This window comes from Nycticebus coucang, chromosome X (genome assembly GCF_027406575.1).
Source record: "Nycticebus coucang isolate mNycCou1 chromosome X, mNycCou1.pri, whole genome shotgun sequence".
Lineage (NCBI taxonomy): Eukaryota > Metazoa > Chordata > Mammalia > Primates > Lorisidae > Nycticebus > Nycticebus coucang.
The window spans coordinates 84285435-84311677 of NC_069804.1; the positions used below are offsets into that span (position 1 = coordinate 84285435).

Sequence of the window (26243 nt, forward strand, 5' to 3'; positions counted from 1 at the left end):
CTATTTTTTTGTTGCAGTTTGGCCAGGGCCGGGTTTGAACCTGCCATCCTTGGTATACGGGGCCAGCGCCCTGCTCACTGAGCCATAGGCGCCGCCCCTTAAAATTCCTTTCTTTGTTGGCAATCCTCACTGCCTTAATAACTGGATCTTTGTACAATGAGCAAATGGACCTAGACCAAAACTGCCTTGTGGTTTCAACAAGAATGTTCCCTTTTCTCTTTCATAATATTTCTATGTACTTTTTGTCTTAATAATCTGCCAAATGTTTGTCTATTTTAATTACAAAATACAGTAATCAAAACAATACCATACATACAGGCATAAAGATAAACATATAGATCAATAGAAAAGAATTGAGAATCCAGAAATAAACATTCAATTTAATTGACAAGAGTACCAAGACCATACAATAGGAATATAATAGTCTTTTCAACAAATGTTCTTAAGGCAATTGTATAAACACATGCAAAAGAATGAACCAGGACTCCTAACTCACGTTATATTGAAAAATTAACTCAAAATAGATCAGTAGATACAATGCAACAGATAAAACTATAAAAATCATAGAAGGTGTACAGGCACAGTAGCTCATGCCTATAATCTTAGCACTTTGGGAGGCCAAGGCAGAAGGACTGCTTGAAGCCAGGAGTTCAAGACCAGTCTGAACAAGAGCAAGACCCTGTCTCTACCAAAAAATAAAAATAGAAAAATAAGCAAGGTGTGGTAGCATGGACCTGTAGTCCCAGTTAATTGGGAGGCTGAGGCAGGAGAATCACTTGACCCCACAAGTTGGAGATTGCAGTGAGCTATGATGATGCCACTGTACCCTAGCCCAGGAGACAGAACAAGACCATGTCTCAAAAAAAAAATCATAGAAAAATATATGGATACCTCTTCATAAACTTTAATTTGGCAATGGATTCTTAGAAATGATACCAAAACCACAAGCAATGAAAGAAAAAAGATAAATTGAAGTGGACTTCATAAGAGTTGTGTGTCAACTCTTGGAAGAAAGATAATTCACAAAAGGAAAAAAATACATGCAAATGATTTATTTGATAAGCATCTGTTATTCAGAACATATAAATAACTCTTACAACTTAATAACAAAAAAAGACAAAAACCTCAATTAGAAACTGGGGAAGGCCAGGCATGGCAGCTCACAACCATAATCATAGCACTTTGGGAAACCAAGGTGGGATGATCACTTGAGACCAGGAATTTGAGACCAGCCTGAGCAAGAATAAGACCCCATCTCTACAAAAAATAGAAAAATTAGCCAGGCAGGGTGGTATGCGACTATAGTTCCGGCTACTTAGAAGGCTGGCAGGAAGATCATTTGAACCCAGGAGTTTGAGGTTGCTGTGAGCTGTGATGATGTCACTGTACTCCAGTTAGGACAGAGCGATACCCTGTCTGAAAAGAAAGAATTGTTAAATTAACATAATATTATGTAGCACTTAATACTGCATTTTTCAAAGAACAATGACACAGAAACACACTTGTTAATTATTAAATGAAAAATTAGAATATAGAATATTACAATATGTTGTCAATTTTATTATAAAATTATCCCATATACTTTTTTAACAGCTAGAAAGGCAATACACCCAAATGTTATAAATTATTGTTTTCTGGCTTATAAAATTTATAGATGTTCTTTACATTTTAATTTATACTATCTACTGTTACTTTTATCATCAAAGAAAATAACACTTTTTAAAAAACAAACCTAGCCCAATTTTGTTAGTTGCTGTCTTCACTCAAAAGGCCATACTGTGGATCACTGGGTGTTTGTCTTCTTGCTCCTTTAGGTACTGACTCAACATCTCTAAACACTTGTCAAAGTGAGAGAAAGGGTGGCAGCATCTCTGCATGCACATGAAATCTTTAAGTTAAACTGGCCTAGTAAGCCACAGGCTGACAGCAGAATCAATCTCCATAACCCACATAAAATACAGATGTCTTTAAAACCTATAATGCCCACCAGTTGGGAATGTCCCTTCTCCAATGAAAGAATCTTTTTCCAAAGCAACTCTTTTTATTTTAGATGTTCCATCATGCTTTGGGGCATCATAAATAATAGGTCTAATGATTGACCTTTCATTGCACTGTTTCCATATGCTAGATGTGTGTTTGGGGATGCCTGGAATCATTCTTCCTATTGTTCTTGGCCCATCTACTCTATTTTTTAAACTGCCTATGTAGCACTACTTATGCTAACTACCTCTCTGTCCTGGGCCCCTTTAACACTCTGTCACAGAATCAGAGAATTCTTTGAAGTTGCAAACCTTGTTCTGGGTTGTTTCTCAATTGGATATACAGAAACCTCCACAAAGGCAGCCTGGCCTGAGAATAGCAGTGACTTTCACAACTGAAGTATAGTATAATAACTTAGCCCCAATCCCCACTAAAAAGTTATGGATTGGCCAGGTGCAATAGCTCACACCTATAATCCTAGCAATTCTGGAAAGCTGAGGCAGAAAGACTGCTTTAGGTCAGAAGTTTGAGATCAGCCTGAGCAAGAGACACTGTCTATCTCTACTAAAAATGGAAAAAATTAGCTGGGCATGGTGGCGCATGCTTGTAGTCCTAGCTATTTGGGAGGCTGAGGCAGGAGAATCACTTGAACCCAGAAGTTTGAGGTTGCAGTGAGCTATCATGATGCCACTGCACTCAAGCCTGGACAACAGACTGAGACTGTCTCACAAACAAAAACAAGTTATGGATTTATGAAATAAGCCTTAGTGTCTACTTCACTGAAGTAAGGATTTTAAGGCTATCCCTCAGTTTTCTCTCTTCTCTCCCTCTATTCCTAAAGGCAATAAGGAATTCACTATCTTCACTCACAAATACAAGATAACTCAGGTTTGCTTCATTCATGTAAGCTTCTAGGTCTAATAGCCACTAAATTATGTCAAACATTTATAACTTAATTATGGCATTTCATAGCCTCCTTCTCTTTCCTGTCTGCCCTCCTCTCCTCTTTCTTCATATCCAAGGACACCACAAATGTCAATCCCATTACTCACTGAGGTTTCATTCACTTGTTTGCAAAAAAAACTCCTCCTAGATGCTACAGATGACCTAGGAAGAGGGAAAGGAAAAGAGACCTGCTAAAATCCATCAGGGTAGGACAAAAAATGGAGGAAGTTCAGTGAGAGCAACAAGTTCACTAGGACTCTGAAGAAGAAAGTCAGACCTACGATAAGGCACAGGTGTGAACAAGAGTATTCCTGGGATTCATTGGGAATATATATGAAAGGCACGTGGATTTCCACTTCCCCCATGCCCTATTTTGCCCATCCCTGAGAGACAAAAATAACCAGGACTCCCACTATTGTTTACTATTAACTCTGTTCCTATAAACCATACATCCTAAAACAAGTCCTAATATATGACCATGTCAGAATGGGGGGCTGGGTTCGGGAAAGCCTGCCTAACTGGTATTTCATGATTAACTGAGATGTCAAAAGTAAATCTTGGGGCTGAGGTTCATAGAGTTGCTGCCCTTGGCTACAACTTCTCCAGTGGCTGTCATAAGATCAAGGAGCAGGCATCAGATTTATCAACACAAGTACTATCCAACTGTAGCAGTAACTATGACAAATTTAACCTCAAGTTTAGCACCTATGCCTCTTTATATCTTAAAAGATGGGAAGGAAGTGTTATTAAAAGAAGATGGTGACTCCCAATGGCATATACATGGGCCAGAAAAGTGCCAGTGGAAGTCAAAAGTTATTGCTTTTGATTGCTTTCATCAGTAATATGTCTTAGTCATAGGGCTTACACAAGCAGAGGGATCAAGGTTTCTTTTAAATCAGCTAACTGTCCTCCCATGAAGCAGGAACGCTTTGTTGCTGAAATCTGAACCCCTTTCTAGTGGACTATATACTCAGCAATTTTTGACTATTGAAACCTATCTGAGCAAATATTTTACCATATTTTCGGAATTTGTTTTTTTTTTGCTGTAAACATGGGGAGCTCTTTCTGTTTATATACACATATCCACAAGTTATAGTACAACTTCTGAAAAGAGAGGGCTAAGCATGCAATTAAAAACAGCAACCTTGACCTGGAGAGGGTCTCAGGAGAGTGATGCCTTTGTTGAATGATGGTTTGTGAAGCTGAGATGAAGAAGGCTGTAGTCATCCTCTGCTGCTTCTTTCCTTTTCTTCTCCTTCATATGAAGTCTTCCAACAGTTCCTCCTGAGGAATAAATACGAAGCACCCCCTATAGGAGGGGATAGGTTTTCTGAGGGTCTGATTACTTCAACACAGTGGTTCTTAAACCTTTGTTGGAATATTGACTTATAGTGACAGAAGCCATAATCAAAAATGCATACATACCATGGTAGAGAGTTCACAGACTCTCTTCTCCTAAACTTTATCTTCTAAGTCCTTAGGGTTATCCCTCTGCTTCCATTTTCAGCCCGCTTTCCCCAGCAGCAAAGGAAAATTCTACAATGGATGTATCCTCACCCTAGAATGGCTGTTACAGAAAGCTTTTGTGACTCACCCATTAATGTGAGCTTTCTTTTGTTTACCCTTTATCCTAAAATTGAACTGGATAATAGGACTGTATCTTGTCATGGTTAATCGGTATGTTTTTAAATCACTGTGCCTGTTTCATTAAAGGCAATAATAGCTCATTGCTCAACTCAGAGACTCAGAAGCAAAGTCTATTATGAATCATGGCCAATGAAAGCTTGCAACATACAATGAACTTAAGTCAAGGTCAAGGAAAAAACTTGGATCGTAACAAAATCTTTATGCTACTGGAAGCTGACCAACCTGCTTTTTCAAAGAGTTGGGAGATGGCCACAGGATTCCAGCAGTGCTAAGGGCTAGCAAGTCCCCTAGCTATCCTCAACAGGGACTGCTGCTCATTCCCCCAAATCTGAAATGTGACAGACTCAAAAGGGGAAAATGGAGAGCAAAACACAGAGAGTAAGCACTTAATAAAGGAAGAGGGCACCTGGATCCCACCACTCTTCTAAGGCTCATACTACTATTGCACTATAGCATTACTTCTCTAATATTTGCATGGCTGTCATTTGCCAACCTCCCAGCCATTCCTTAGTCACTGAAGCCTTTTGTACCTGACCCAGAGTTCATTCTGAGCCCAGATTTTACCATAATCCTGGGCAACTTCAATGTCCATGTCAATAGACATCTGATGTCCTACCCCCATAGATATCTTAACTACTCCAGTTTTGAAATCTTAACACTCCAAAATCTACTCACTGATTACAGGTCCTATGATTCATTTTCCAATTATTCAACACCCATCTTGTTCACAATTAAAACCTTTTTTTGTGCACAGACTGAACATGCTCCTAATTTCACTTCCTTCCATACCCAGTCTAGATTCCCAAATTCATTTCTGTGGAACTCCTCTCCTGTTAGCTGTCCATCCCTCAATCAATCAAGGCAACCATGTGGTATTTGTGACAATGAACCAAAACCACTCTATATTTTCTTGGGTTTCTAATGTAGTTTCAAACTCATTTCTTACAGAGACTCTAGTTCATATCCAGCCCTCCAGTTTTCTATTTCAGCAGCTTTGTCTCCATAATCTTGTCCCTGATCAGTTTCCCCTCCATCATTCATCTCTGCAATCACAAATCTTCAACATGCTTGCTAAGTCTTCCTCCTTACTCTTATCCTCCAGTGAAGATGTAGCTCCTTTTCTCTAAGGACCCCTCAACCTGCACGTGTTCTACAGTCATAGGTTTCACCCTCCAGCTGTCACTTGCATCATCCCTCAAGATCTTACTCCATCTGTTATCACTTTCCTACATCTACAATGATTCTTCTCAGTTCCTCCTGCTCCATGGTCTGCAAACAAATTTACTCCCATATTAAAAGGGTGCTTATATGACTCACGGTAAGGCCCTGAGTGGTTTTAACTTCTGTTTTGCTTGTCACATCTGTAATAGGAAAGGCTGCTCATTATACAATGACTAAGTTCACCAAATAAGAATGAAAATATAAGCCTGCTGAGTGGTGAATAGAAAAATGGAGGCCTATCTGTCAATGCAGGCAAGGGAATAGCTATAGTAAAGTTGAAAGGGAAAATGTGAATACCAGCCACAGGAGCAAACCCCAGACACTGAGGATGAGGTTCCTGCTCAGACAATGACAACTACTCTGGTCCCACCCAAGGTGCAACTGGCAACAATTATAGTAGCCAGCAATAGTCATACAACATCTGCAAGTAGCCAAGACTAAAATGCGGCCTATAAATGGAGTATTTCATAGAAAACACAAAAATAACATATACAAGGTATTTGTGCTATTCCCCATTCTCCCACCCTCAGCAGACATCACTAATTAATTGTAACCCTCTTTCATACTGAGATGAAACCTGACTTTAGATTCTTTTTGTAAAACATAATGAGGCAGGCTTTATTATTCAATTAGAGATGGTACTTGAGATGAAGTGCACTCGCTATCATCGCAATACACAGAAAAGTCCTTGGCACAAGAATTAGAAGACAGGAATAAGCTTCAGGAGTAAGCATTCTGAAGAAAGCATGGACGTTCGTGACAACTGATGGGGACAAGCAGAGCTGAGCCCATGGAGATCACAGAGCAAGCGCCCAATTAATGTCTGTTGATGATTCATTTTTTCATTCAACAAACATTTAATGAGGCCTACAATGTGCACCGGATTGGGCATCACGGTTATAAAGGTGAATAAGGCATTGTCCTTGCCCTTAAGGAATTTAGGGTCTGGTAGACGAGAGCCATAGACACGGACAATGATAATACAACCTGATAAGTGCTAGGACACTTAGCAGGTTGTATTATATCCATCCGAGTAGGATTTCTTCAGAGGAGCACCACTCCAGGTTGCTGCTGGATCCATGAAGTCCTCCCAGGCACCAGGGTCTGCTGTTGTTCTGTCACATGGTGAGTGTCCCAAGAACTAACAATAGTTGTAACTTATAAAGTGTCTATGACAAACACTTTACAAATATCTTCATAGAAACCCTGAAAATTAATTATTATATTAGAGGAATAAACTGAGGCTCAATGTGGTTAAGTTACACAGCCAGTAAGGAGTTGAATTAGGTTTCAAATGCAGTTTTGAGCAATTACAACACATTTTTCTGTACTTTCAAGATAACCTTTATTCAGATATGACAGAAGTTTTCAACAACTCTCAATTTGGACTAATAGCAAAGGCAATTAGGAATCAAAGCATGGACTAAAGGCTTCCTCTGGTCTCCCACTCTACCTGGCAGAAAAATAAAAAGTGAAGTGACTTCACACTAGCACATCATTGGAAACCCTGAGGTTAGTTAGTTTTTCTTTCTCAACCCTAACATCACTGACAACTCAAAAATAAGTACTTCTAGTCAAACATTGTCTTTTAATAGTTGCCATATTCAACACCAATATCAACAATAACTAAAAACAAATATTATTCCTATTTTACATACAAAAAAAAAATCAATGTCCCAAAGAGGTAAAGAATCATGCTCAAGATCCCACTGGTAAGTATGAAAGTAAATGTAAGCCCAGGCTATCAGGTTCCAAGGCCCAAACTCTTATTTTGCAGCTTTGTTGCACTACTCAGGGCTTCTTTTCCCAGCTCTTCCTCCTCCAACAGTCCTCCATGATGGCATTATATAACCCCTTCTGAAAAACTCTGTTCTACTTTAACCTCATTAATAATTTTGGTCATAAGAAGCCATTCTCCGGATTCCCAAAGATCAATACTCTGAATCTTATGTGGAAAATTTCCCAAAGAACATTGAGTTTATATTGCTTTGACAAAAGAGAAAATTAAAACTAGGTATGTTTAGGATTTTAATTATTGAATATATTGTTTAGTTGCAGGTGTAGCCATAAACATTTTAAGAATCCTAAGCAAATAAAGCAATTAAGTCAATGACAACTAAGGCCATTTCTTTCTTGAATGGATCTTAGAAATAAAAGCCTCTAGTTTAAAATAAAACAAAATAAAACAAAACACCTTGGAAGACCTGCTACTGATAAAAATGACTAGGAACTTAGTAACATTATGAAAGGTCTGCTGCTGTTCAGATGTCTTCCAGAGAATCAACATTTCATATACAGCTGTTCCTATTAAACAATCTTGCATAACCTTTGCAACCAAGCCCTGGTCTAAATGGAGCTAACAGCAATATCTACCCAAAGAAAATGATAGCATTTTTCACTGGAGCCAAGGATAGGAGTAGGGGAATGTACATTTACCCAAGTCAGAATGCCTTTTTTCCTCTTTGCTACCCTGATTTTTCTATAAATTCTATTATGTCTACATAGTTATGTGCTACATAACAATGGTCAAGTTAATGAGGGACCACATATAAGATGGTGGTCTCATACGATTATAATTGTATTCTTACTATACCTTTTTTATGATTAGATATATTTAGACATACAAATACTATTATGTTACAACTGTCTACAGTATTCAGTACAGTAACATGCTATACAGGTTTGTAGCCAAGGAGCATACGTTATGTCTGTGTAAGTACACTCTATGATGTTCACACAATAACAAAAACACCTACGAACACATTTCTCAGAACATATCCTTATTGTTAAACAAGACAGTATTCTTATAACTTTTTTTTTTTTTTTGAGACAGAGTCTCATTTTGTCAACCTTGGTAGAATGCCATGGTGTCACAGATCACAGCAACCTCCAACTGTTGGGCACAAGCAATCCTATTGCCTCAGCCACTGGAGTAGCTAGGACTATCAGTGACCACCACAACACCTGGTTATTTTTAAAGACAGGGTCTCACTTTTGTTGATGCTCGTCTCCAACTCCTAAGCTCAGGCAATCCACCCACCTTGGCCTCCCAGAGTGCTAGGACTACAGGCATGAACAACCATGCCCAGACTTTATAACTTCTTAAGAGGTTATCTTCTCCGTTCTGGCTTTAGAACAGTTTTCACCTTAGCCACTACAGTATTATTCTGACTCATCACCCTGTTTGGATTTGAAAAAATTCCTGAACTTACTCCAGAGTAGTGCCAGAGTGATCATCAAAGGCATCACCTTTGGGTGAAGCACCTTGCATTGTGGGAAATCCTTCCTTTCTTGCTCCCTAGCCCTTTTAGCAGCTGGTCTTGGTGGGGGGCCATCTAGCACCTAAGGCAGGAAGATGGTGGCTGCAAAGAAGATGAAAAAAGTGGCTGGAGTCAATCAACTTGAGGATCCAGCTCATTACGAAAAGTGGAAAATATGTGCTGGGGTACAAGCAGACCTTGAAGATGATTATACAAGGCAAAGCAAAATTGGTTATCCTTGCCAACAACTACCCAGCTGTGAGGAAATCTGAAACACAGTACTATGCCATGTTAGCCAAAACTGGTGTTCATCACTACAGTGGCAATAATATTGAATTGGGCACAGTATGTGGAAAACACTAGAGTATGTACACTGGCCATCATTGATCCAGGTGACTTTGATATCATTAGAAGCATGCCAGAATAGACTAGTGAAAAGTAAATCATGTACATTTTTTCTTTAATAAAGCTTACTACAGCTTTTTTTTAAAGGCATCCCCTTTTGAATACAAAAATAATGAAATCCAAATCCCATGACATACTATATATTAGGACCTATTCGTGGCCTACATTTCTAGCCTAATTTCATGAACTATTTGTAGTTTCTCCAACTCATCATTTTGTTTCCAATATCCATGCTTTTGCTTATAGTCCTTCCTCATTTTTTGCCTAGTGAATCTTTCTTTTAAGACTCAACCACAGTATCAGTTTGCTCTGACCTCTGGCATTTCTAGACTCAATAAATTTTTATAAACCCCTTAGTACCTTGTACATATATCCACTGTAGAGCACACCATACGATCGTAATTATCTACGTACATGTTGTTCTCTTTCACTAGACTAAGAACTCCTTGAGGGCAGGGACTGTACCTAATGTATCTCCATATTCCCATTACCCAGCACAGTGCCTACAACTCAAAAGGCAGTAGATAGGAGAGAAGCTGAAGATACAAGAAAGAGAATGAATAAAACAATATTCTTGAGTAGTGGTACAATATAAATATGATGAAGTTAAAGCTGTAGAAAAACATATTTCAGCTCAATATTGTAAAAAGGTCTTAAAAGAAGAGACAAGCTGACTCAAGTAGATCTGTATCACCAAGTAAAGTGAGTCAGAAGCTAAAAATTCATTTTGGGGACATATTATGAAGAGGCCTGACCTATCTGGGATAGAAGACTTTAAAGATCCTTCCATTCTTGAGGTTCCAAATTTACAACCTATGTCATAATCAAGACCATCATCACTCTGAGTCTGTATCACAGAATCATGAGTCAACAGTGGCTCCCACAGTTGTAGACAAGAGCTGAAGACTCATTCTCATCCCTACTTAAGTAATTACATACTTGAAGCCTAACTCATTTCCCAATGGCCCTCTTCCCAGTTGACCCTTAAACCTGGAGCAAAAAATATTTCAAATGCTGTCAACAGAAGGATCCCATGACCCAAATTATCTTCTATAACCTTCTACCCAAAACTTTAAATTTCCATTTTAATCTTTGGTGCTCTTTGGTTAATGTTTGCTAAAGTGCCACTTAATGTGGTGAGCTAGTATCAATTCTATACGGTAGATACAAGGAACATACCTCCTACTCCAACACCTTATGAGATCATCTAATCCAGTCTTTTCCTTCTCCCAGTGTAAATCAAAGAACATCTACAAAATATCCAGATTTTTAACTCTGGTACCCAGTCTCCCCAAGTGCAAAATATGGAGGTTCTATTGAATGATCCTTCATATCCCTTTTACCCTGGAAATTACAAAGAATCTCTAAGTCTGCTTTCCATCTACAAATTACACATATAGGGTGGTTCCGGTAGCTCAGTGGGTAGGCCACATACACCGAGACTAGTGGGTTTGAACCCAGACTGGGCCAGTTAAAAAACAACAATGACAACTGCAACCAAAAAAATAGCTGGGCGTTGGTGGGCACATGTAGTCCCAGCTACTTGGGAGGTTGAGGCAAGAGAATCCTCAAACCCAAGAGTTTGAGGTTGCTGTGAGCTGTGATGCTACAACACTCTACAGAGGGTGACAGCTTGAGACTCTGTCAAAAAAAAAAATTACACACATAGATAGAATCTGTTTTTCCTATTTCTCCAGATTGTGAAAAGGGTCAAATAAAATCATGTTTATGAAAGGCTTCTAGAAATAATAAAGTGCTATACAAATTTAAGGAATTACTGTTGCAGATTAAGCTGTATGTGGAGAAGGAGGTAAAATTATGCTCTGCCATTAATTAGGTAAGTTACCTTAGAAAATTTACTCTACCCCTCCTAGATGCCTCATAGGGTTGTGGTGATGATTAAATGTGAACATGTTAAACAAGCATACAATAAAAGTTTCATTTACCAATTGAGAACTTTATAGAATCAGGAATAAAAGTAGCCTTAAATGTAATGTAATCCAGCCTCTCATTCTATGCAAGGAGATTTTCAAATTCCAACCCTCATGGTCATATAAACCTTTAGGTATCACTTCCAAGAACCCTTTCATCTTTGGACAGTTTTAAAATTTGTTTCTCTATTACTTAGAACTGCTTTCAAAAGCAATAAAAAACAACTGCCCATGACCCCAAGGATCTGAAAACAGACCACCAAACTCTCCTTTGTGTAGTTCTCCTACAATTTAAACAGCTCTAATTTCAATGAAGCTTCTCATAGGACTGAAGGTCAGATTCCTCTCTGTATCCTGGATGTTCTCTTCTAACTCCCTCTCAAAGAATTTCTGTTAGGGTTAAAACAAAATTATCATATGGAACAGAATTCTTACCTCCTTGGTTTTAAACATATTTCTAGTGAGAACACAACCAGTTAGCTCTATGTTGGAAGGTATAAAGGTCTTTAACTAGTACAAATTCTAGAAAACAATGAGTCTCTAGGAGTTTAGAAGATGAAGAAAGCCCTTCAAATGGGAAAGCAAAAGGTCAGAGGGATGCTGACACCATTAAAAACAAATGGCTTATGATTTAATTTTCCTAATGTTAACTCTTATTGCATTTACCCAAGACAGGGATATAGAACATTAAAAATAATTCAGGTTGGTAAGGACATCTGGAAGAAATGGTAGCATCAATTCTAAACCACATTTTGAAAATAACATTCTCTGATGGGCCCTACTCTATGCAGATGACATCTTCTGTACTTTTCCCACCAGAATTGGAGTTACTAACATGTATTTTTATTTTCTTTCAGAGATTTGGGAAGATTAAAGGTAGTAAGTAGAAAATACATGATAAAAGGAGAGAAATAACACACTAATGTATGGGAAAATTATAAAAAAACTAGCTCTCCCAAAAGTACTCTATAAATTTAATGCCACTCCAATTTAAATCCCAATAGTATTTGAGGTTAACAGTGTGAGATCTCTGAAGTTCACATGAAGAATAAGTACATGAAAGTAATACAGAAATTTTGGAAAAACTAAGAATGAGGGACGTGCCCCACTATATAAGGTTGTTATTAAAAAATGAAGTATGTAGGAAAGAATAGCACCCACATTATCTCATTGCAATCCATTAAAATCATAACTGTTTTCAGATAAAGATTAAAACACACTAAATCACTGTGGATCAAAAAGGAAATATAAGTTGTAATCAAACATATTTAGCAAACAATAATAATACTAATTACGAGATTCAGCCAATACCAAATCGGAGTCATAAAGGAGAGAAAAGGGGATAGAATATGTGAATAAACAATGGCCAATAAAATTCCAAATTTGATGAAAAATATTAACCAATATATGCAGAAAAATCAACATATGCTCCAAACCCTAAAACATTCAAACCTAGACATGAAAGTAAAACTGTCAAAGCCAAAAACCTCAGAAAGAGAATCCTGAAAGCAACAAGAGAAAAACTCATCACATTTACTTCATCTTCAATAATATTATCAGCTAACTTCTCTTCATAGATCATGACCACAAAATAGGAAAATACACATATATTTTAAATTGCTAAAGGAAAAAGAATGTCAACTGCAAATTCTGTACCCAGCAAAACTATCCTTCATAAACAAAAGCAAAATTATGGAATTCACGTATTAACAAAAATTAAAGAATTCAATTTTAACAGACTTGCCCTTGAAGAAATATTAAAGGGAGTTATTCAGGGGTGGCACCTCTGGCTTAGTGAATAGGGCGCCAGCTCCATATACTGAGGGTAGTAGGTACAAACCTGGTCCCGGCCAAACTGCAACAAAAAAATAGCCAGGCGTTGTGGCGGGTGCCTGTAGTCCCAGCTACTCAGGAGACTAAGGCAAGAGAATCACCTAAGCCCAGGAGTTGGAGGTTGCTGTGAGCTGTGACGCCACAGCACTCTACCGAGGGTGACAAAGTGAGACTCTGTCTCTTAAAAAAAAAAAAAAAAGGAGTTACTCAGGTATAAAAAGAATGGGCCCTAGACAATAGCCCAAAAGCATTGGAAAATAAGCAGCACCACTAAAAACAATTACTTAATTATAAAGACAGAATAAATTTATGTTTGAAACACTTTTCTTCACAGATCTGACTTAAAAGACAACTAGAGAAAGGAATAATTACAAAGGCATGTTGATATGCCTATACTGTATACAGATGCAAGTGGTATAACGTTGTAAAGGAGGGAGAGGAAATGGAAATGGTGAAGTAAATTTTGTATGCTATTGAGATTAAGTTGGTATTAACTGGAAATAAAATATTTCAAGGTAAAATGTTAATTATAATACCAGAGTAACCACTAATTTTTTTTTTTTCAAAAGAAATGAGGAAATTAAAATGGTACACAAGAAAACAGTTATTTAGCAAAAAGTCAGTAAAGGAACAGAAGGGAAAAAAGATGTATCAGGTTGGGAAACAAATATCAAAATAGCAGACATTACTCCTACCTTATCAAACACAAATGGAAAAACACTCCAATCAAAAGACAGGTTTTTAGCTGGGTATGGTGGCACACGCCTGTAGTCCCAGCTACTCAAGAGGCTGAGGCAGAAGAATCTCTTGAGTCCAGGAGCTATGATGAGGCCCTTTACTCCAACCTGGGTGACAGAGCAAGACCCTGTCTCAATAAAAAGATAGAGCTTGGCAGAATATATTTAAACAAAATTAAACACATTATAGTTTATATTCAAAGACACAAAAAAGATTGATAGTAAAAGGGTAGAAAAAGATGTACCAGGCCAAGAGTAATCAAGGGAGAGCTAGAGTAGCTATAATAACATGACAGAATAAAAATGATAGAAATGCAACTAGAGGTCAATAAGGATATTTCAGTATAATCAAAGGATCAATCTAGCAGGAAAATATAAGAATTAGAAATATATAGGCATCTAACAATAGAAGACCAAAAACAAAGAAGAAACTAAAAGAAAGGAAAAATGGGAAATTTAGCAATAATAGTTTGATACATCAATACACTTTCAAAGCTAGATAAAAATAGGCAGAAAAATATGGGGATAGAAAATTTAAACACTATAAAAATACTACCCAAAACATCCACAGAAAAATCCATCCAACAACCACTGTATACATAAATATTCTCAAATGCATGTGGAACACTCTTCAGGATAAACCATATGCTAAGTAATAAAATAAGTCAATTATCTTAAATAATTGAAATCATATGAAGTATATTCCTTACAACAATGAAATGAAAATACAAATTGGTAACAAATAAAATTTGAGACATTCATAAATAGGTATAAAGTAAACAACAAATTTCTCAATAACCAATGGGTAGAAGAAAAACTTAACAAAAATGATTAGAAAATACATTGAGATGAATACAAATATAAAACATACAAAAATTATGGAATGCAGCAAAGACACTGCATATATGGAAAAGTATAGCTATGATCACCCATACAAGAGTCATGTAATCTACAAAAGTAAAATACGAACCTCTCCAATAAATAATCTAACCTTCCAACTTAGAAAAAGACAATCAAAGTATATACAAATCAATTAGGATGAAGGGAATATGTATAATAAAAGACTAGAATAAAAATAAAGAACAGAAGGCCAGGTGTGGTGGCTCATATCTGTAATCCTAGCACTCTGGAAGGCTGAGGCAGGTAGATTGCTTGAGCTCAGGAGTTCGAAACCAGCCTGAGCAAGAGCAAGACCCTGTCTCTAAAACATAGCCGGGCATGTGGTGGGCACCTGTAGCCCGAGCTACTCAGGAGGCTAAGGCAGGAGGACTGCTTCAGCTCAGGAGTTTGAAACCAGCCTAAGCAAGAGTGAGACCCTGTCTCAAAATAATAACGAGGCATTGTGGTGGGCACCTGTAGTCCCAGCTACTCAGTTGGCTGAGGCAAGATTCCTTGAGCCCAAGAGTTTGAAGTTGCTGTAAGACATGATGCCACAGCATTCTACCCAGGGCGACAGAAAAAAATTTTTTTTTGGAAATCAAAAGTAAGGTTAAGCATAAAAATACAGTTAAGTATATAGAGTTATATTTGACATAAATCAACTGAATTCACTGCAACAAACACATACTAAAAGCACGTGAAATAACAATACTTGGAAATGCTGAGTCAATAGTGCGATAGATTTTTAACACTTAAATTTAGTCCATCACGCATTTTCCACATATCAAGCAATGGACTTCCACAAGATCGAGTGATTTAGGAGAAACACATTAACTTTGGTAACTGATGAAAATACATCGTCAATGTATATTTACTGGTAACAAAAAAGCAAACTCATGCACCTAACAAAAAGGGCTATTAAGAAACCGTACATCAACAGACTTATTATACAATATTAAATATGTATGTCAAACTATAAAATCAGTACCTGTGGCTATATAAATTCAAAAAATAAATTAAGTGCCCTTGAAAATTCTCTAACATATTTTTGGCTCACTAGCACAGTGATCGGGTTATTTTATTAATTCTGCCTCTATCAGAACCAAATTGGTGATGTAAGCCATACAGCATCATCTCAGAAGTGACACATTATATAGACTAATGCAGTACTAAAGATTTTCCACCAAAATTTAGTGTTCAAAAGTAGCAACACTAGCTATACTTCTGGACAATACAAGTGGAACAATAATAAAAAAGCCTGAATTGCAGGGGATAAGCACTTATGATTGCAGTATTCTCCCCTTAGTTGTAGTTTTGCTTTTAAATTTCACTCAGGGCCAAAGGTAGTCTAACATTAAATGAAAAATCTAGAAATAAACAATTTGTTGTCTTAAATTGTGTCTTTTGAATAGCATGGTCTACACCTGGCACCGTGGCTTACACAGTAATCCTAGCACTTTGGAGGCCAAGGATGCAGGATCGTTTGAGGACACGAGTTTTGACAATAATTTTGGCAACTGCAAGAACCCCATTTCATCAAAAACTTTAGAAAATTAGCCTAGGGTGATGGCATGCACCTGTAGTCCTAGTTACTAGGGATGAGGATGAGGTGGGAGGATCACTTGAGCCCAGATTACAGTGAGGTACCACAATGCTACAGCACTCCAACCTGAGGAACCGTTAAGACCTTGTCTCACAAAAATAATCTTCAGCTATCCAATTCTGTCTTATCAGGGACAAAAAGCATCCCTTTGACAAGTGTATCCTCGATGCATATTATCCACCTGTTAATCACTTGGAAGCTCATGGATTATCAAATTGATGGTTGTGGTATTACAGTGATTGTTTTCAAGCAACCCCTACTTTGAAGTCCCAAAGTGCAATGGCAGTGACACTGGCAATTCAGATATTCTAGAGAAGCTAAAAAATGATTTTATTAAGTAAAAAAGTAAAAGTTCTCAACTAATTAAGGAAAGAAAATAATTGTATGCTGTAGTTGCTAAATGTACAAGAATAAATTTTTTTTTAAAGAATGAATCTTATATTCATCAAATTGTGAAGAAAAAAATTCCTGATTTTGCTGTCAAAATCCAAGTTTTACCATACATAGGTATGTATGGATAGATAGCAACACATATAAAAGACTCACTACTATCTAGTTTAAAGGATCCATTGTGGGTTTGAAATATGTCCCATGGATAAATGGGAACACTGCACAAAAAATTAGTCACTGTAATACATATTATTGCATTGCCCAATTTTAAAATGCCACTAACCTTGGTGTGAAAATAAATATTATGAACAAATACATTTTGCCTATTTTTTTTTGCTCTACAGTAATGAGATTAGATTATATATGTTAACAGTATGTTCTTAGGACCAAATTTCTGGTGAATCTAGTTATTTCCAAATGATGTCTTTTAGCTAAATACAGTACTACAAGGTTTCCAAAACAATGGTTATTAGTTCTTTTAGTCCAGTAGGTTAACCAAATCTAAATAGATCCTAAATTCTCCTTGGAATTTCAAAATTCAAGGGTGAAAAATCCACTTTTGTTGTGTTGATGACTTACAATAAATATATCAAGCCTACTACTTTGCATACTGCATAAAAATCAAGCTGTAAGCAAGGCAATCATAGTAGCAAAACTATATACTTAAACTGCCCACCATAGTGGAAAATTGCAATGCCCAAGAATCCTATACTATTACTGTTGGCTTACTAACAGCAGAGCATCAAATTAGATCGCTTCTGGAGGAATAACCTCTGAAGGGAAATATGTAACCAATATGTAACAAACTATGAACTACTAGTGAATCTCCCTTATCATTACTTATTGCCCATAGGAAGTGACTAAATTTAGAGGTGCACAATAGATGAGGAAAGACACTTTGGTTACCAGTAAATAGCACTCCGAATACTTCAAACAATGTAAACAATTTATTGGGCCTCAAAATCCTATCAGAGTATTCCTTAAAATTTTAAATATATGCCTAATAACTGATGCTTAACAATCAAACAATATTCTAATGATGATTAATGGAAGAATCAGATGGCAATGCTACAAGAAAAATAAGGGATCAATTTCTGATATGTGCAATTCTTTTGTTCAGGGTACAACCATGTGGACAAATGTCATACATACTACACATCATATTGGTTACTTTGTGTCCGTAAGACAATACTAAAGCTAATAATTCACTCCAAAAATACAGAACTGACCATCACTTCTACAATGCCTTATTTTTAGAGGGCCTAAAAAGATAAATATGATTCAACCTGATAAAGCTGATTGAAAAAGAATGTTACGAGTGGCACCTGTGGCTCAGTGAGCCAGGGCGCCAGCCCCATATACCAAGGGTGGTGGGTTTGAACCCAGCCCCAGCCAAACTGCAACAAAAAAATAGCTGGGCGTTGTGGCGGGTGCCTGTAGTCCCAGCTACTTGGGAGGCTGAGGCAAGAGAATCACCTAAGCCCAAGAGCTGGAGGTTGCTGTGAGCTGTGACATCACAGCACTCTACTGAGAGTGACAAAGTGAGACTCTGTCTTTAAAAAAAAAAAAAAGAAAAAGAATGTTACATATGTACAATTTATAGTGACACAACAGAAAACCAAAGAGAATTACAGCACCAATATACAATTAAAAATACAATATAAAACTTTAAAGGTATTTATCAACTTCAATATATTCCTGGGTATACAGCACTGAACTATGAAACTAACTTTGTAATTTCACATGAACTTATAACCACCTAAATTAGCAAAATTCAGTGGTACATGGAACAAATTGGGCACTATGGAGTTTCTGAATAGGCACCAATTATACAGAATTTGGTAACAAAACTAGAAAGGCCCAATACAATCTTTAAAAACTACACACTATTATCCCACTTGATGGAGCACAACAAACAGCCATGAGAAAATGAGAGCCAAGAGACTCAGGAACTTATAACTAAATTCACCTATACTGCATATACGTGGGTCACTGTGAAAATTTTGACAGACTATGTTATGGCCCATTATTTAACTGACAAGAAACAGTTGGCAGCATCCTGATTCACCCATGCAAATTTCAACTTGCTCAGCTTATCAGTCTTGCTGGGAGGACTCCCATTTTTTTTTTACCATCTGCATAGATCTTGTTTCCTGATTTTCATGTATCTCAAAACTTTTGTAATGATTCACATACCAAATTGACCTGTCAACGGTCCTTATAAAATCTACTACTTTCACTTGTAGAACAATTAAGATCCCTATCATGACCAAGTTTTGATTCTAAAGTTCAGACTGCCTCACCAGCTAAATGATGCTGTGTGGATAAATTTAGTTCAAAATTCCCAACTGATTTGTCACCAAGTTCCTGAAAAAGCGCCAAGTTTAAAATAAACTAGAATACGTTATTAGTACAGGGGATGTGTAGAGGCTGTAAAATTACTTGCAAATGACAATGGCAATAAACCAAATACGGTTATGAAACATGCAGGCTTAAAGACCAAAAGCACATACCTCTACATTTAAGTTAAAAATATGGGTGTTGCTCCATCAATTGTCTTTATTACTGAATAGTTTTCTAACAACTGCCATCAGAGCTATACTAGGACAAACTTTCTTGATAAATTATTCATAAAGGGCAACACTATGAACACAAAGTACTACCAAAGATTCATCGCCATGGGTACTCTGAAAAATACATCTAATTTGGCATTGAGACGTGAAGAATTTGGGGGAGATCCTACTTATCTCTACCAAAAAGAGGCAAATGATATTCCCACCCCCTGAAAGAAAAGTGCACAGGTACCTAAACGTATGGAAATACATTTCATTCAATAGTTTCCTTTACGAGATTTTAATACATAGTACTGGATGAACTGAAGAATTCTAAAGAAATGCAAGTGGAAAACAAGCAGCAAGACATTTGCAGGTAGTGTCCTATTTAAAGGGGCAACAGAGACTGGACAATTAAGGAACTCTAAATATCAGTTAGTGTTATTTGTAAGATTCTAGGTGACATTGACATATAAAAGGCAGGTGGCTAAAGTTAAAGACATGATTTCAGTAACATGACAATGTGTTCACACAAATGTAGTGAAATCACCTAGGTTTGAGGTGTATCTATAATTAATTTATCCACAAGACTAAATATCCTACAGAAAATGTCAGATTGCAAAAGGCTACATTTGGGACTATGTATTTCCACATTAGTGGCTCACCATTCCAAAACAAGTGCCAGGCCTTTAATTTCCTGGGCAAATTCAGTGTACCAAATTCCTGTTTGGACAGGCTAGAATACATTAAACCTAAAAACAGAAGAGTATGACTGGCTTATCACTGCCATGTATATGAACATGAATATGTATTTCCTAGGGTTAAAGCCTGTAAGATCCTTAAAAATCAGCAAAATCTTACTGCTATAATTTTACTAGGCCTAAGCATACAGTTCTGTTGTACCTGGTATTTCCAAAAGTCATGCAATTACGTATGAAAGATGTTTCTCACTTTGCCCATATAAAAACCAAAACTGGAAATTCATTACAGTTGTTTACACACTAAAATACTCCATATGTCTAGTTTAACTGCCAAGTGGGCATTAAATCCAACTTCAAAAACAAAGCTGGAAAACTGAGCAGCACCACTTGGATTTTAACCTATTCCAGGAGGATATTTCTCCAGAAGTTGTTGGTAGCACAGGTGCAACATATACCTGTGTGTAAGGGCAGGTGTACCGTGACTAGTAAAGGATTGCAATATCAACTACCCTTCAAGAAGCCAAAATACTACCAATGCATTTATGAAAAACTGCCAAGAGAACTTAGCTGTACTACCAATATTGGGATTTGGTCTGCTTAACCTTACCTTTATCAAATTGTCTGTCTCAGGCAAAATATTTGAAAATATGAAGGGGCTACTAATATCATTAGGTCACTTAACACTCTAGTGGTTAACTATTATCTATTTGTTGGTTATGATAGTAAACTCCCAGGTGAAGTTTTATTGCCCAGTTCAATTTAGGTGACATTTTACTAGTGCCATAATTAGGTAATTCTGATTTCTTGGTATCTGGTGATATAGGAGACACTTCAGAACATGCTGACTGGTCCTAGAAAGCCCCTTTCTATGGATAGCCCAAGACAGACTATATGGACACTTACATGTTTCTAAATGATATGCTTTAGTCCAAGATAGGAAAGGATCAATGAAGGTGAACTAACCTTAACTTCCAATGATGGAAAATCTTCTGTGCTGCAACATGGGGCTCCTTTCCATTAGTGAAGCAGTCAAACAAGGAACTGTATCCATGAATCCCACCCATACTTCAAGGACACAGAAAAAAAGTATTTATTCCCCACCCACCTACACCCCACAGAAAGCATGCCCAGTTTATAGTTCCCCCACAAACAAAACCCAGTGTTTTTCACTTAAAAACACCATTTTGTGTGTTAGGGTCTAAATTGAAAGATTCAGAAGCCAATTTTATTCTCACCTGCACCAGTGCCTTCTTTTTCAAGCTTGAAATAAACCTAACTGTTTTTTTCTTAACAACCTTTAACATGTGGTTGATGTTGGGATTTAAACCAGTTAAGTTCAAAGGAAGCACAGTAAACATCTCCTACAGCCAAATGCCAGATAACTCAGAGTACTTAATACAAGATAAACTGGCTACTCCAGCTGGCAGAGATCAAAGATAACCTTTTCAATGTTTGTGGACATCAGAAAGCTCTTTCGGCTATGTGTACCACAAGCAAAAGGCTCTACTAGCATCGGGCTCATTCCATCTCCCAATAAGCAAGGATATACTTTATTCTCATCATTGCAAATCTTTTGCAGACATTCATAAGGGTGACACTTACAACCATCCTTTTGGCTCAAACCATTTTACTCCATCCTTTACCACATACTCTGGTCCTAATGTAAGGTATGGAATTTGCTAAATCTTTTCTTTTGGAGTGAGTGAGCCAACACCTCCTAACTCTAAATACATGCCACAGCATTGCACTTAGTTAAAAGGCAATTATGTAGCAAGACTCTGAGATGAACATGCAGAGTTCAACATAGGAAAGCATCTCTCTGAGCAACCTTCTGGTTCTGTGTAGCTAAAGCTAATTAAAGCACAGCTAAGCCAATACACCTTTTATAGTTCCTATCCCAAGGGATACTTGAAATTCCACCAATATACAGGTGACCAAGGGGCTTGCCTACATGGTGTCCTATTCCCTGGGGAATAAATGTCAGGTGTTGGTCCTTATCATTTGTGGAGGCATTCTTGTTATCTTTGAAAAATAATGGCTTCCTGTATCAGGTGAGTATTAACTCCAAGAGCAATGAAACTTGTTAGTAATTACCTTTTCTTAATAGTATCCTCAAATGTAGAACATGAAAAATAAGAAGTGTTTAATGTCAAGCTGCTAAAGCAGATAGCTTCTAAAGTTTGTAGTTCTACGTGTTACTTAAAAGTCCTGCCTGACCTTACCAAGCAATAAGATTCTTCAGGGCATATAAAATCCACAGGAAATCTTCAGGATCTTCACCCACCCCAAATCCCCATTATAGCCCATGTTCCACAAACCTCAAAACCTCCCATAAACACAATAGCAAGTACTCTGGAAATACTGATAGGGCACAGGCTGGCCCATCAACCCTAGTAAGGCCCTAGCAACCAGGAAAGGGGCAGAAAAGGCTGGATATAATAATGGAGCCATCACAAGTTGGAATTTCTGTATAAATATGATGATCTATCAATCCATGAACTCTATCTTCACCATACCATGCAGGCTGGAAGTGAAACAATAAAGGTGAAAAGGAGTAATACTTTCCAAAGTCGTTACTAATAACAAATGGCTGCTAGATAGGGTTGGATAATAGAACTGCTGCCATCCCTGACTTTGAAGGTATGTGATGGACTAGAAAAATCCGTGTCTCATGATTCTTACAGGATATGCACCCTTCCCTCCATGTTGCCCTAAATACCTCCTCTGCTACTCCCCATCACTCTAATACCATAGGAAACCATACCTTCCATACAAGGCTGGTGGACTAAATGAAGTCATCCCTCACCCAGTGTTTCAACTCACAGAAACAAGCACTGACCCTTGAAATACATGGAACCAGCACTGCATTGGAGGTAAAAGTAGGCCTATACCTAGTCAATGAAATAGGGGGCAGGGTAGGGCTGATGTAAAGACGGCTGCTGAGATCATACTTCTTAGAGTCATGCTCAATTTCTTCAAAGCACTACACAGTTTTTCCTTCCTTGAAATAGATTCCAGATGTATCCTCTACCTTTTCCCCTCGTTTGCTCTTACTCCAAATTCTCAGGGTTTCACCCCTAACTACTTCCCCTACCCACAATCTTTCAAACAGAATTCTTAATAACAGCAACATCTACAGGACCAGAGATGTTGACTAGCTATACACTATCCCATTCCTAATCCCTAGATCCCTTTTGTTATTTTAATATATGAGAAGTCAAGCTTCTAAAACCCTTAAGCTCCAAAAGCAGAAGTACTTGAAAGGCTCATGGCATTTGGTTGAGCTATTCAATCAGCCTCAAAAAGCCTAGACCAGCAATTCCACACCCAACCCCACATCTCAGTGTTCACACCTGAAAATTGATGAGGCCTAATCGGGTAATCATCCATGAGTTCTAACACTCTATTGAATATGGACTTGTGTTTCCTTTCTCAAACCATATACCCTTTACCCTGTGGCTCTGGAGGGTTACTACCAAATCCAGAACAGCTCTGGTGGTAGTAGTAGCCCCAAAGGACTTGGATGCAGGTCTTCCAAAGCAGCAGCAGGTTCCCTACCATGGGAAAGTCTAATGGAGTTCTTATCCTACTGTTCTGACCCTAAATCTGAAGGCAATTACCAGATTCTTCCTCAAGCTTTCTTGGACATTAGGCTTCTAATGATAGGGTAAAAGTAAACAAATACAATCCCTGATATTTGGCATTGCTCAGGAGCCAGGGTGAAACAAAGTGACGTCCTGGAAAGACTAACTTAATTCCATGGCACTGTGGACATGAGAGCTCACTGGTGACATAGTACAAGGCTAAAGATAAATTGGGGTCTCAAAGGGCTACAAGAATGAATGTGTATCAAGAAAGTCAAAAGATGACACTTGTTAGTGTTAAGTGTAGCAATTTAGAGGTTAGGCTCTGACACCATAAGACATGCTTTCAAGAAGAGAGTTTGGCCATTCTTGCCAAGTTCATAATTTCTATTGGTGTGATGCTCTGTCATCAAAATGTAATAAAAACACAATAGTAATATTAGAATTGCTGAGACAATTATGTTAAATTGTAGGTTTGGATATCTCTGACACAATCTGTAGGTTTGGATATCTCTGAAATGAGTCAACCTTGGGAAGAAATGGCTTATTTTTTTTTCCTTTTTTTAAAATTAAATCATAGCTGTGTACATTAATGCAATCATGGGGTACAATGTGCTGGTTTTATATACCATTTGAAATATTTTCATCAAACTGGTTAAAATAGCCTTCACCGCATTTTCTTAGTTATTGTGTTCAGACATTTATACTCTACACTTAGTGAATTTAACATGTACCCTTGTAAAATGCACCATAGGTGATGGTCCCACCAAGTACCCTCCCTCTACCCAGCCTCCCCCCTCCCCTCCCTCTCCTCTTTCCCCTTTTTCTTGGGCTATAGTTGGGTTATAGCTTTCATAAATTGGTTTCATAGTAGGGCTGAGTACATTTTTTTTTTTTTTAAAGAGACAGTGTCTTGCTATGTTGCCAAGGTTGGAGTGATCTCTGGATCACTCTCTTACTAGGTCAGTATATAAGTATATACTTTTGCTAGGTAAATACTGGGAAATTTTCTTATGTGTGAAGGTTATCTGTACTTCTCTTCCTTTAATATATCTGAGTTAATTATATCTTAAACAATTCAAAGTTTTCCTTGGACTATAAAATGACATGAATTGAGCTTCAAATTCAAACTTATAACTTAAAAGAATTCTGATCTTATTAAAATTATTTTCTCTCCAATTTGTAATTATCTCTACAAAATACATGATATTAATTCCAATAATAATTAACTCATCAGAGGATACAGGGAACAGAATTATCTGCAAGGCCCAGAGTAGGTAATAAGAAGTAGGAACACAGACATAAGATGTTTAGTTTTGAAATAGCAAAGCTATATTAAATTTTCTTTAAAATCAGAAAGCTGCACAAAGCATTAGTTTAGAACTTATACTATATTTAAATGCATAAACATTTCCCCAATTACAGAGAGATAGCCTGCCTCTCAGCAACAATCCAAACTACGAATGGGATGACTCCTCACCTGACACAAGTCTGCAGTCTTCGGTGAATGAGCTGGGAAGTTGAACTGAGACTGAAGACCTGAAGATGGAGGAGAATGAACCTGAAAAGAAACCACTGGAGCAAAACAGTTAACCTGATATCAGGTTGGATCCCAGGAATCTCTCTGTTGTGGTAGCCAAATAAAGGAATCAAAAGACAATTCTCTACTTGGGAAGCCACGGGAATACTTTTGAACAAGTCTCATGTTAAAGAACTTCTTCCAGGAGTATGGTTAAATTGCAAAAACATGTTTATAGTAAGATTGTTAGGACAGACTCATCATCAGAGAAAATACCAGAAAGGTCAAAGGTATCTAGGAAAGTTCTAAGATGACACTGCAGTATGGAGAAATTAAGAGGTCACTAAAGAAAAAAAAAAAAAGAAATTAAGAGGTCAGGCTCTTAAAATGTAAGACATGTATAGAAGGGGAGTTTCCATCTATTCCATCTTTGACAAGGGCTAGTTCACCCCTCCTTAGGAAACCTGGTTGTCCCTCCTTCCCAGAAGACCACCAGTACTAATGCTGAACTTAATGCCCATACCCAATCAGCACAGTGTACTACAGCCCAGAACTCCTGGGCACCAGTGATCCTCCTCTCTCTCAAGTGGCTGAGACTACAGATGCACAGTACCTTGTCAGGAGAAATAGACTTTATAAAGGTCATTTCTGAATGGGTTCATTGTTCTACCAGGTTTGAAAAACAGACACAGAGACAATGGTGATGTCCAGATGTCTTACTAGAGAAGCACTGTAGTTAATCCTAACATACCTATGCTATTAATTTTTCTGACTATATCTCCTTTGCTGATATTCCTAAGAGCACAAGCACCAATGGATATTGAAAAGGACCTTATTTTGAAAAGGACCTTATTTTTACATATCTGAGTTAATTATATCTTAAACAATTCAAAGTTTTCCTTGGACTATAAAATGACATGAAGCTTCATTGATAAAGATAATAAATATCTTCACTCTGTGACCACTGGAAGCAATGTTACTGAGTGTAACTAAACTTAATTACCCCATCCATCTGAAAAAAATAAGAAATAATATTAGAATTTACTTCCTAAGCAT

General features: G+C 37.4%; 1 protein-coding gene and 1 pseudogene across 13 annotated transcripts in view; one reads left to right on the top strand and one right to left on the bottom strand.

Annotated features, from left to right (window-relative positions):
- Positions 1-239: 239 nt before the first annotated feature.
- LOC128577277 (uncharacterized) overlaps positions 240-26243 on the bottom strand; it is a 68421-nt gene continuing 42417 nt past the window's right edge. For 6 of the 13 annotated variants that reach the window (XR_008377541.1, XR_008377537.1, XR_008377540.1 and 3 more), the window contains 3 exons: positions 25149-25243; positions 13918-14067; positions 5448-6999 (listed from right to left, as the gene is read on the bottom strand). Coding sequence is in view for 5 of the 13 variants with exons in the window: in XM_053579442.1 (XP_053435417.1) it covers positions 14058-14067; positions 21048-21149; positions 25149-25207 (171 nt within the window). In the remaining 8 variants the exon portion in view is untranslated. Of the gene's footprint in view, positions 4235-5447; positions 7000-13917; positions 14068-21047; positions 21150-25148; positions 25244-26243 lie in introns of those variants that run through there. The other 7 variants (XM_053579442.1, XM_053579444.1, XM_053579445.1 and 4 more) reach the window with 7 other exon arrangements.
- Positions 6995-12605, top strand: LOC128577276 (60S ribosomal protein L30-like; annotated as a pseudogene).